This window comes from Sinocyclocheilus grahami, unplaced genomic scaffold, assembly GCF_001515645.1.
Source record: "Sinocyclocheilus grahami isolate Dianchi unplaced genomic scaffold, SAMN03320097.WGS_v1.1 scaffold1020.1, whole genome shotgun sequence".
Lineage (NCBI taxonomy): Eukaryota > Metazoa > Chordata > Actinopteri > Cypriniformes > Cyprinidae > Sinocyclocheilus > Sinocyclocheilus grahami.
Window position 1 is genome coordinate 18,719 of NW_015506199.1, and position 11,344 is coordinate 30,062.

Here is an 11,344-nt window from a genome sequence, read left to right on the forward strand (position 1 = left end):
GGGATTGTAGGTGGGGGGAGTGAATGTACAGCGCTCTCCCACCTTCAATACCACGACTGAGGTGCCCTTAAGCAAGGCATCGAACCCCCAACTGCTCACCGGGCGTCGCAGCAAAAATGGCTGCCCACTGCTCCGGGTGTGTGTTCACGGTGTGTGTGTTCACTGCTGTGTGTGTGCACTTTGGATGGGTTAAATGCAGAGCACTAATTCCAAGTATGGGTCACCATACTTGGCCACATGTCCCTTCACTTCACTGTGTATTGCCTATGCGACTAAAACGGTCGCATTTGCGTCCAAAAATATTAATCTGTGAGTGAAGTTTTTGCTGAGGTCGCCACCAAAAAAGGCTGGGTTAAATACATGGACAATACAAAATATGGACAAACCCAGCGATTGGGTTGTTTTTGACCCAGCGGTTGAGCTGCCCAGAATGTTGGGTTAAACATTTAACCTAACTGTTGGTTGAAAACCACCCAATCGCTGAGTTTGTCCATATTTAACCCAGCATTTTTAGAGTGTATATTTACATGTTATGACTTACTTTTTTTTCCTGATTGTTTTGCGATCATATCTATTGTTATGTTTATGTTCACGTATTAAACTGAGACAATGCGCATCAAAGTTTTAGTGGAAAATAAGAGTTTCAAACAGTCCTCGTCTCTGCCGAGATGCCTGCTGAACGCAGCTCAGTTGTGCAGCATGAGAGAGATCAAAATGACGGAGACGTGCAAAGTGAAAGTGCAGAAAAGCAGTGTCTATTTCGTGCACAACTTCAAAAAAAACTTCAACAGGTAAAGCTGTCAGCTGTGTGGAGATTGGCAATATCGTTAACAATTCTCGTTTATAATCATTACTAATATGGCTTCTTGTTATCAAGATCTTGGTCTATATGCTGTGTTCTGTTAATGCGTGAACTTCATATTAGCCTGATTGCAGCGCACTTGCCATCAAGTAATCGCAATAAGCTTTGTGCGTTGTTACTTTTTAATAAACAAAGTATCAGCTTTAACATTCTGCCAAATTCATAACGAAATTCATACAATAAATACGGTTTTGGCGCTCTTTAATGTGGCAGGCGCAATCGCTTTAGCGCCTCAGTTCAAGCGGCAAGTGAACCTATATCTTTCTCTACTATAGTACGAAATAAACGTGAATTAACATCAAAAGTTAGGCTATTTTATAAGAGAGCCTACAGTACAACTTATTGAAATGTCTCATGTAATCGCTCATTCTGTGTCAAACTGCGGAAAATGTGAAAAGCTTGTAAACAATGCCACGTAACAATACATTTACCTCAGAATAACCATTGGGCATCCATAAGCAGTCATCTAGAAAAATAACTATAAAGAGGAGCATTTTTCTATATTTATTCACTATTGCATACTAATATTTTTACTTAACCTGTTGTCTACATGGTAAAGAATGCAAGCTAATGATAAAATTCAACATGTCCTATAAAATTGCATGATACTAATAAAGAAAAACAGACTGGATGTGTGAGAGATATGACAACATTTCTATAGGATGCATTGAGGAGGAGCCCAAACTAACACTGTAAAAAGTGATCAGTTGACTTTTCTTTAAAAAATTGAGGAAACCAGTTGCCTTAAAATTAAGTAAATAAACTAAGGCATAATTAAAGAAATGCATTAAGTGAACTTGACAATTCTGAGTTACACTGACAAATAACAGTTTGAAAATGTGTTCACTTTTTATTTTAAGTTGGACTAACTTAAATTTATTAAATTCCAATTACTTAAAAGTGTACACTCAATGGCCAAGTGATGCTTATGGTCCATGATATTGGTACAGATTCTGTGTAATAAACAATTCTTTGTGACTGTACATTTCAAGTTGGAAAAGACGTTTAGTTCCCAGGTCATCTACAAGATGGATTCAAATGCTGATAAAGTCAAGAAAAGATTAGACCTAAACACATGACAGTATGATTGAACTGTCAAAATGTAAAAAAAATAAAATGTGTTTATTCTGTGGCACCTAAAAAATAATTTGGCACCTAAGTTTTTTCTTAAAGGAGCCGATGGCTCATTACTCTATTTTTTTTTTTGTCTGGAGCCCTGCTTACTGTTAAATTGTGGATTTTAGTACACATCTAAACAAATATGAATGAATAATCCAATCATGTGCTATTAGTTCATTTATAGTAGCCTAAGCAGAGTAACCTATAGGGTTTTACTTTACATTACATTTCTACTGTTTTTCATGAAAATCCAAATAAAGCTTAGTCGTAGTATATATAAAAAATCCACAAAAACTTTAAAGCGATTGTAGGACTTTTCAGCAATGCAATTATAAAACACTTCTGGTACTTTATCTAACTAAATGTAAACCTAAGTGTTAGTGCTATTTAATTTAATGTATTTATATATTATAAGTGTACTTTAGTAGCAGAGTTGGGAAAATGTACTTATACCTATTACATCACTAATATATTTTAAATAAAATCAATTTAATTTAAACTTACGCTATATAAAAGTGTACTAACATTGAAATATTTTTTTAAATCATTCAAAGCACACTTTTAAAAAAATACTATTTTTTGTGGCAGCATACTTTATTTTAATGCACAAAATCTATTTAAATATCAGTGGTATTTAGTATACTATTGCAATTGCACTGAAGTACTACTGAAGTAGAAATATACTTTTAATTGGTGCGTTTATACAATTTATATAATTTTTACAATTTTAATTTAGCACAAAAAATAAGAATGTACTACAAATGTATTTGTTTGTATTTAAGTATTTTTTAGTGCATTCAAGTACACTTTTTCACCTGGGTAAAAAAGGTCTTCAACTTGGACTGACAAACGACTGTCTCATCACAGATCAGGTTTCATTTATCACGTGAGGAGAGTGAGTGAGCTGACTGATAAGATAATGATAGTGGACGATTTAGTTTAGAAACGAAATGCAAAAGCGCCTGTTTGGCAATAATTTGGGTTTTGAAAAGCCTGTTGAATGTTGCCGTTTATCTAAGGTGATTTTGTAAGTTTTTTTTAAACATTATTATTTAATTGGTTCCACAGTGTCTGCCTTTTCAGTTTTGTATACCTATTTAAACTTTGTGTTATTTGTTATTTTATATTAGGCATAGCCTATAGCAGGGGTGGCGAACGTCGGTCCTGGAGAGCCGCAGCCCTGCAGAGTTTTGCTTCAACCCTAATCAAAGACATGCCATGACACCGCGTGCGCTCTCTCTTTCTCTCTCAAAATGCGCAAATGGCTTCAAATCAAATCGCGTCTGCACTATAAGCCAGCTGCACAGTTGACACAGGAATTGTCACTTGCACAATCGAGGCGGTGTCGCATCATCATTAAAGTTTATAAATTGCATTTCTTTATAATTCTTGCCAGTGTTTAAACCATTCAGCGCTCGGTCGCTCTCCTGGAGACCGTGCGCTCATGCACACTGAAAGCGCACACACATAACGCCAGGTTCACATTACTCTGTTTTCAGTGCGCTCTCATCTTAACAGATTAAAGCGTTCACACTACACACGGTTGCGGTCCGGCAGTGCGTCTGCAGCAGTGCAGAGATCGTTTCCGCACAGAGTTTTGCTGCGCTGCAAGCGCTGAATTAAAGTAACAGCGCATTGTTTGCGGTAAATATGAACCTGGATTGACACGAAAATGTAGTTATTACACCATAAATGCATATAATTAAAGTCTGATGTGTCACAGTCAACACATAGGCTATGGCTTTTTGGCTAGGTTTAAAGGAAAAGAGCACTTTTAGATAAACAAGGCAATAGGCCCTTTCGCACCGCTTTAGTTCCAGAACTAATGGCGCTTTTCCACTGCGTGGTACGATGCTCGGTCCATTCCCACAGCTCTCGGCCCCGCCCCTCTCGTCACAGGCCGCCTCACATACAGCTCACAAAATAAGACTTGTGCTGTGTGTAAACTATTTTGCAAGAATTGCATGATTGTCAAAACAAAAATGCAGTGCATGATCAAACATTTGGTGAGATAAATATACATTTTTGAAAAATGTCTAAAAAATGCCCCCCTCCACCCCTCAAATTCCCCTCTCACAAAAGTCACCTAAGAAGGGAATTCATTTTCAAAAATGAAATTCGGGCCCTGAATAAATTTCTAAAAATCTTGATTGGATCATCACTATGAATAATTCTACATGATCAAAAGAAGGCTTTAAAAAGATTGGTATCGGTGATTGGCCTCAAAAATCCTGATTGAAGCACCCCTAATGCGCACGCCACGTTTACAAGCTATTTAAAAGCAAAGGAAAGCAAAGGAAAGCCAGAAAAAGTGGGAACCCCCCCCCAGAGATCTGAGTGCCTGTACATTGTTAGTTGCTACTTTAAACATTTCTGTTTTTAATTTAAAAAATACTTTTTTAAACAATTGTATCATTTTCATTTGAACCTTTAATCTACACCTCTTCTTTTTTCAGTATTAAAGATGTTATTGGTTAATTAAAAAATGGTAGATTTGGTGGGGTTAAAGCTTTCTTTTATTTTATTCATGACAGATAGATTAACTTAATTTATTTATGTTTCAGGCTCCATTCCAGAATTCATCTCAACCAGCATCACGGCATGCTTTCCTCCCTCACACTGGACAGAGATTCTTTCACCATGGAAAACCTCATTAGCTTCTAAAAGTATAATATTTACAAGGTACCAGGCTACAGAAAACTCTTTTCTGAGGCTCACCTTAAGAGAGCTGAAAGCCACTTCTTTTGAATTTGTTTTTCTAACATTGTAATAAATGACCCATGCAGCAAATATTGCTGGTTTATAAACATTGTTGATAATAAATAATAAGGAATTGTCTTACACTTGATGAATCTAAGAAAAGATGTCATGGTTTTCTGATGGTTAATAATAAAAAAAAAAAAACAGGTGCTACTGTATGTCAGAGGATTGACATAAAACTCAAGAGCCAAAGGTTGAACAACAAATCACTGTCTGTGTATTTTAACTTAAAGTTTAAAGTGTTAATAATGCAAATGAGATCCTCCCACATTACATAAATACTTTACCAAACAACAGTTAAGTTTGTCTTTTAATGCCTTTTTCTTGGAGTTTGCCAACAGCAGCCAATATGGTCAATATATTACAACACCAGAATGCATCAGAAACAGAAATAAAGACATGATTTATATGTGCTCTTTTTAATATTGGGTTGTCTTGTTAGAAACCAAATTTGTATTTATTTTTGTCTTAATCACAGTATTGGAACAAACAAAAAAACTTAACTTACTGTAGTCAAGTCAAGGGTAATGTGCATGACTGTCAAATCAGGCCTGCATAGGATATGACTGATTTTAAAGGGGAGAAGTACCATTTTTTCAAAATGTCATCAAACCCTCAAATTTAAAAGACAGGAATTGGGGTACTTGATTGTTTGTCCTTCAAACATGAACAGCAAGCATTAAGCAAAGCACTACAGGTCGAGACTGAGTACATTATAGGCAGAAGTATGTGTCTGTTTATTTCTACTAAAGATAAGGCTAATGAAACCTCCTTCCACTTCAGAACATACTCAAACAGCCAAAACTTGGGAAATTTTGATAAAATGGTGATGCTGGCTTTCCCTGTGTTATCAGTCTTATCAGGGGAGAGGGAGTGTGGGGAGAGAGGGGGAGGAGCAAAAAGTGATCCAAAGTCTTACTGCATCATCCATCTATATACACCAAGTTGTGTGATATTGTCACCCCCTGCCAAGGGTATTTTGCTTTAAGCTACTGGAAGATAAAAGGGAAGTTAAGCAGAGCACTTGGTCCTGTAGTGAAGACACAAAACTGCATCCTATAACTCGCGTCATTGCCTTTGTATCGGTCATTTACAGGAGATTCTGCACTGGAGTTTTTTTACCCTCCCTTTGCACTATAATTGCTCATAAATAAAATTAACCACATAACAGACCTCTTATAGCTATTTACCATTGTGATTTAAGTTAGCAAAGAACATATGAGGGGTAGTTATCTTAAAATTAAAACAGACACTCATGCTAGTAAAGACAGTTATGATGTCCCATCCCCTCCCCGACCCAACAATAAATAAATAAATACAAATAAAACCTTTTCCCACCCCAGCCGTCCATCACTATGGTACTTCTGTCCACTCATAACATCCATTTCTTATGTAACTTTTGTTTTTGAAAAATGTTATTTTGTTTGGAACATTCTGATTACATTTATTTTCTAGTTTTTAAACTCACACATGGGCTATTAAAAAAAAGAAAGAGAGAGAGAAATAAAGAATGAGAAAGAAAAAAGGAGGGAGAATAGCATTGCTGAGGTCTAATTCGCTCATATCCAGGTCCAATGCATCTTGTCAACCCCTGAAAGGAAGAAAGAAGTACAGGCAGGAGTGAGTGAAGAAGGGGTGATGAAAGTAACATAAGCAAGGAAGTAGAAATAAAAAAAGATGAAGCTAAAGTTAAGTCCATATCCACAACACACAAATAGTAGGAGGAAGCTTGTAAAAATCTTCAATCAAAAATATATGACTGTCCAAAACAAAGGTTCTATATAAATGTAGACAGGCGGTCTACAGAAATAATTGGGTTCTCCATTACTAAACAGAGTCTGAAATAATTGCTTGGATATCTGCCATTCATTTTGAAGCCCAAAGTCAAAGTGCACAATAAGCCACTACGCAATCACTTAATGAATCTCCCATGAACTCAGAGGAACATCAGATATGAGTAATTTTAACACGTATCATAATTGTTTATAGTGCTTCTTAAAAAGTTTTTACAATACAGCGCGTTTAGCCGGTAGAGTAAAATACAAAATGAAATCCGAAAATTCTATTTACATCTTAGTCACTGCTTTTACATACCAGATACATCAAACACTGCAGAAGTCCTACATCTGTGTTACACAAAAGTACCTGTGTGCAAACAGCAAAGTATTCTATGTAAAGTGGGCTTCCATTATAAAACCTTGTTTAAAACCCTTTTATATACATTATTAAACATCCTGGACTGATTATTGATTGCATCTAGACAAAGATGACAATCATAATAATAATAATAATATTATTATTACAAGGTCTGTTTCATTGTGTAAAGTAAAAGTAAACATTTGAATAAGTGCTTTGCTGCAAGCACAGGCACAGTCGCTCCGGGCCTAGTTAGCAGGTGAGTATGTGCACACAGCTGTAAGAGCTCCATATACCTGCTGTGTTTTATTTAGCCATGGCTTTGATAGCTACTGCAGCCTCCTCATTCATAGCAGACAGGACAGTGATCTGCAAAGTAACATGAAGAGGTTACACTATTAACGTTTGCTCAGTGACATTTGAAAGGTGGCTGATTTAATGGCACTTACCAGGATTTCCTCACCGGCATCAAACTTGCTTTCTATCTCTTTGCCCAGGTCTCCTTCTGGCATTTTTAGGTCTTCTCTGACCTCACCGCTGTCCTGGAGCAGAGACAGGTAGCCATCCTGTATGCCAATAAGCTAAAGAGTGGGGGGAAAAAAGAAATTTGTGAAACACTATGATTTACTTACAGTATATCGGTGTCTAATATTCCCAATAACATACCTGGTAGTCCATTCTTTTGATGTTAGGGACATCCATATTGTGGGTTGAGGGACAGATATCCTCATACTTTTTGCCAGAGAAGATGTCAATGCCCACCATGTGAACCTTTAAACAAAATAAAGGGAAGCATGAGGTTTACTTTGCTGCTATTCAAAATCAGCTCACTTCATTTCAACCGCATCATCCCTCACACTGTGTGAATGAATGGCCCCCCTTTCACATGCCCATGCACATCATTTATAAAACCTTGTATAGAGAGACTTCTGTAACTCCTTTATTTTGCAAAACAAACATTCATCCATGCATAATCCATGTATTTCGACAGTTAACATAAATACTATGACTGCTAAATAAAATGTGTTTTGCTCTGATGTACTCATCTAACAGATTTATGCATCTATTAAAATCAGCGTTACTGAATTCAAGGTTAATGAAAATGACGTGGACTAGTCTAGCTAAGTTGTCAACTGCTATAATTTTCTACTTTGTTACAGACCATCACTCACCTTGGCATGTCCATGTTTGCCAGTCTTAGATGTGGACATTTCCACAATCTTGCATGGTCGACCTTTTAGCACCACAAAACCATTTTTGCGCAGGGCAGAGCATTGCATGGGGTAGGTAGCAGAGGCACCAGCATCGCCTGTTGTGAAGTCCAGGTCAGCATCCGCCATGTTTTATCTAAGGTTTGATGAGCCACAAGAAACAGTGGTTAACAATATTGCCATTCTTTAAATAAACAAACAGACCAGTATAAACCATTCATCAAAATGTAACGACTTGTTCATTACCTGAAACAAATTTCCTTTCTCATCCTTCAAGAAATTAAAATCACGTGCAATTTTAATCCTTAAAACCCAGCGCTGCCATTCATTAATTGTAGTCTCATGCCTCCCTGGTTTTCCTGGTTTTGCAGAAGCTATATAAGGCAACAAGAGCATGGCACCTGTGAACTGAACTTGTGACATGTTTAGCTATTGTAAATGTGTAATTACCCTTAAATAATAATTGTCAACAATTACATAATCGTAATTAAACGGCTAGAAAACACAACATTTGAGTAGCTTTACATTATTCAGTGTACTGTGCGCAATTGTGGTCTGCAAGTATTCACATGGGAAGGGCCCCAAGTGAGATATGATCACGCACATATCGATACTTGAAGATATTTCAATCCACATTCAAAATGCTAAAACATCCGAATTCCACTTTTGAAATAGATAACATCATATGAATAAATCACTGCGCATCGCAGGGTCTATAGTGAGTTGCACATGTAGCTGAGATAATCCACACAACTCGCCGCTATCGCACAGTTCAATAATGACACATTTTACGGGAAATAAGAACCATATGTTTGAACAATGAGAGTCTGAGCCGCTTTCATAAGGACACGCGTGTCCTCCAGCCGCAGTGAGCTGGCTGCTATCTGTGAGGCCTGCTGGATCCGCCACTGCGCACTGATCAGAAACCGAAGGCCCGCCTAGCAGCGCGCTAATCGCAGGCAAGCAGGTGCAAGTATGTTACCGTTGAACTGCACATGACAGCGCATGAACCAGACCCACAATCTAACTAGAATGCAGAACAAACCCCTGTGCGGTTAAAACGAGGTTTCCTATGTTGAAAGGCTGAGCTAATCCACGATGCGAGGCGCAGCGTGGACTCGTGCCGTCTCGAGTTATGATCAAGTTTTTTGATCTCGTCTTCTTGCCGCGTAGCAACTTTGACGCGCCTTTAAATTGTTTTTAGTTTTTGCACCAAAACGCCCAAAGATTTTGTAGTCATTCATTACTCACGGAAACGATTAAGTGCAAATGTCCTGCGGATACATTCATCGCAATTTACAACAGATGCTGCATCTTAGTCTTACTGTTTGCTTTGTTAAGGTGACAAAAACCGTGAAACAGATAAAGGGCAATCTCGAGGGAGGAGGTTGTTGCTACGCGGGATAACGCCCGCTGTTTGAATGGTTTAAGGAGCTATTTACCTGGTTTACAGCCTTGTCCACGCTTTCGGGGCAACCCAACTAGTTAGTCCGACTGGATATCCCTTTTTCCTCTCTTCTCTTCTCGGATCTATCTGCCTCTCTTGCTATCAGCCGCGCAATGCCGCTTGTGTTTATTCACTTAATTCACTTGACTCTGCTGTCATTACAGACGTTTCGTGTTCTCCTCTTGCAGTTTAAGCAACACGTTCAGTTGGCTGACCCAAAGCGTTAATCCTAAACTCCCTTTTCCTTACTCTCTGTCCCTCGCTCTCTCCCTCTGATCGGTACGAAGTCGACCACACATAGCATGAAATGAACCTCAGCCGTTTCCTCCTAACCGCGCATGCGCATTCACCTTCGCTCTTTAATTTCTAGGACGGGTGGGAGCGCCTGTCTCTCAATGTCTGTGAGTGTTATTAGGGGTTCAAGCAGTGTTGCCAATTTAGCAATTTTGTTGCTAGATTTAGCAACTTTTCATACTACCCTAGCAACATTTTCTTCCCAAAGCACCTAGCAAGAAATTTTGCTATTTTTAACATTTATTTGGCAACTTTTAGCAACTTTTGATAAGTGACTTTTAACAATAAAAGGGACAGAGTTTTTCATCTAAATTACACAAAAAGAGTAAACAAAGATGACTAGCAGTACACATATCACATGAATTAAGCTGCTATTTGCAGTTGTTCAATTTAATAATAATAACAACAACAACTGAATAATTGAATAATTGTTCATTTATGACACCTTGTTAGTAGCTTGTACCTGTGATTGTTGGTACACTGTAAAAAATAAAAAAAAAACTAGAAAAATTTAAAATTTTGTAATTTTCCAGGACATTGTCCATTATCCGTTGTAAGTTGTAACCTGAAAACACTAAATACAATGCATAATTTAAATAGCAGAGAAAATACCTGTAAATAATCAATTTCGAAAATTCCTCTATATTAACATAGTAGATTGTGCCCTATTTTTTTTTTACAGACTTTTAGATTGTAGCATACTAAGTAACTACCAATACACTGCTTAAAACTGTAATTGTTTAGAATGTATAGTTTTACTAGTTTACAAGCTAATAATAATAAACTTAAATTGTAATCGTACAAAAATGTGTAGGGTAAGTACTCAATTCAATGTTTATTTATTTATTTATATTTTAATATTATATTATGCATGTATATTATTTTATAAACAAATATACATTTTTGCTAAGATTAGATGTAGTGACAATTTTGCGTCATGATTACATAATGACGTCATCGCGCAATGACGTCACCGCGCAATGACGTCACAACGCCATTTAGCAACAAATCAACCTTCCTTAGCAATTTCCCCTGAAAATTAGTTGGCAACAGTGGGTTCAAGCGCGTAGCTCTGAAACCCTATTGTAATTGATAGAATGGTCACGGATCAGCGATCTCCAACCAATACTGCAGACCAAACCGTGAAGCCCCGTTCACACTACAAGCTTTTTTTTTTATAGCTTGAAGAACATAAATACCAAACAAATAACAGTAAGAAAAATCTTAATACAATTCAAAGAAGTCCAAATAGCAGCATAACAAAAAATACATGGATAAACAAAATAAACATAACAGGAAAAGTAAGAAAGAAAAACAAATAAATACAGGGGAAAAAAAACCTACAATGCAAGGGGCTTAATCATCAAAAAAATACCTTCAAAAGATTACATAGTTTAAGGTCTTTTTTATGACGCATGAGCTTTAAAGATTTGAAGAAGACCATTAAATCTTTCTGGAAAAGTAATAAAGTGTGTGGGTGTGTGGGGGGGGGTTATTAAAGAATCTGCATTTATG

At 37.1% G+C, this 11,344-nt stretch overlaps 2 protein-coding genes across 4 annotated transcripts in view; one reads left to right on the forward strand and one right to left on the reverse strand.

Moving 5' to 3' along the window:
• The window catches only part of LOC107565713 (G protein pathway suppressor 2-like), an 18,989-nt gene extending 13,008 nt beyond the window's left edge, over positions 1-5,981 (forward strand). For both annotated transcript variants that reach the window (XM_016250973.1, XM_016250974.1), the window contains one exon: positions 4,546-5,981. In XM_016250973.1, the coding sequence (XP_016106459.1) occupies positions 4,546-4,638 (93 nt within the window). In that variant the 3' untranslated portion in view covers positions 4,639-5,981. The remainder of the gene's footprint in view (positions 1-4,545) is intronic.
• Positions 5,982-6,183: 202 nt separating this feature from the next.
• On the reverse strand, positions 6,184-9,922 carry LOC107565715 (eukaryotic translation initiation factor 5A-1). 2 transcript variants are annotated; one of them, XM_016250976.1, is made up of 7 exons: positions 9,531-9,922; positions 8,335-8,462; positions 8,050-8,224; positions 7,544-7,648; positions 7,327-7,458; positions 7,174-7,246; positions 6,184-6,332 (listed from the first exon to the last, which is right to left on the reverse strand). In XM_016250976.1, exons 3-6 carry the CDS (start codon positions 8,215-8,217, stop codon positions 7,184-7,186), a joined length of 468 nt encoding a protein of 155 aa, XP_016106462.1. In that variant the 5' UTR covers positions 8,218-8,224; positions 8,335-8,462; positions 9,531-9,922; the 3' UTR covers positions 6,184-6,332; positions 7,174-7,183. The 2 variants fall into 2 exon arrangements, with proteins under 2 accessions (XP_016106462.1, XP_016106461.1); XM_016250975.1 differs by lacking the exons at positions 6,184-6,332; positions 8,335-8,462 and having other exon boundaries at positions 6,339-7,246.
• Positions 9,923-11,344: the final 1,422 nt, after the last annotated feature.

Bases quoted from the DNA above. Each gene is read 5' to 3' on its own strand.
- LOC107565715 (XM_016250976.1), bottom strand. From the start codon at position 8,217: ATGGCGGATGCTGACCTGGACTTCACAACAGGCGATGCTGGTGCCTCT. The intron at 7,649-8,049 runs GTGAGTGATGGT...TTTTGTTTAAAG, and splicing joins GCAAACATGGACATGCCAAG to GTTCACATGGTGGGCATTGA. The intron at 7,247-7,326 runs GTAAGTGCCATT...GTTACTTTGCAG, and splicing joins ATGCCGGTGAGGAAATCCTG to ATCACTGTCCTGTCTGCTAT.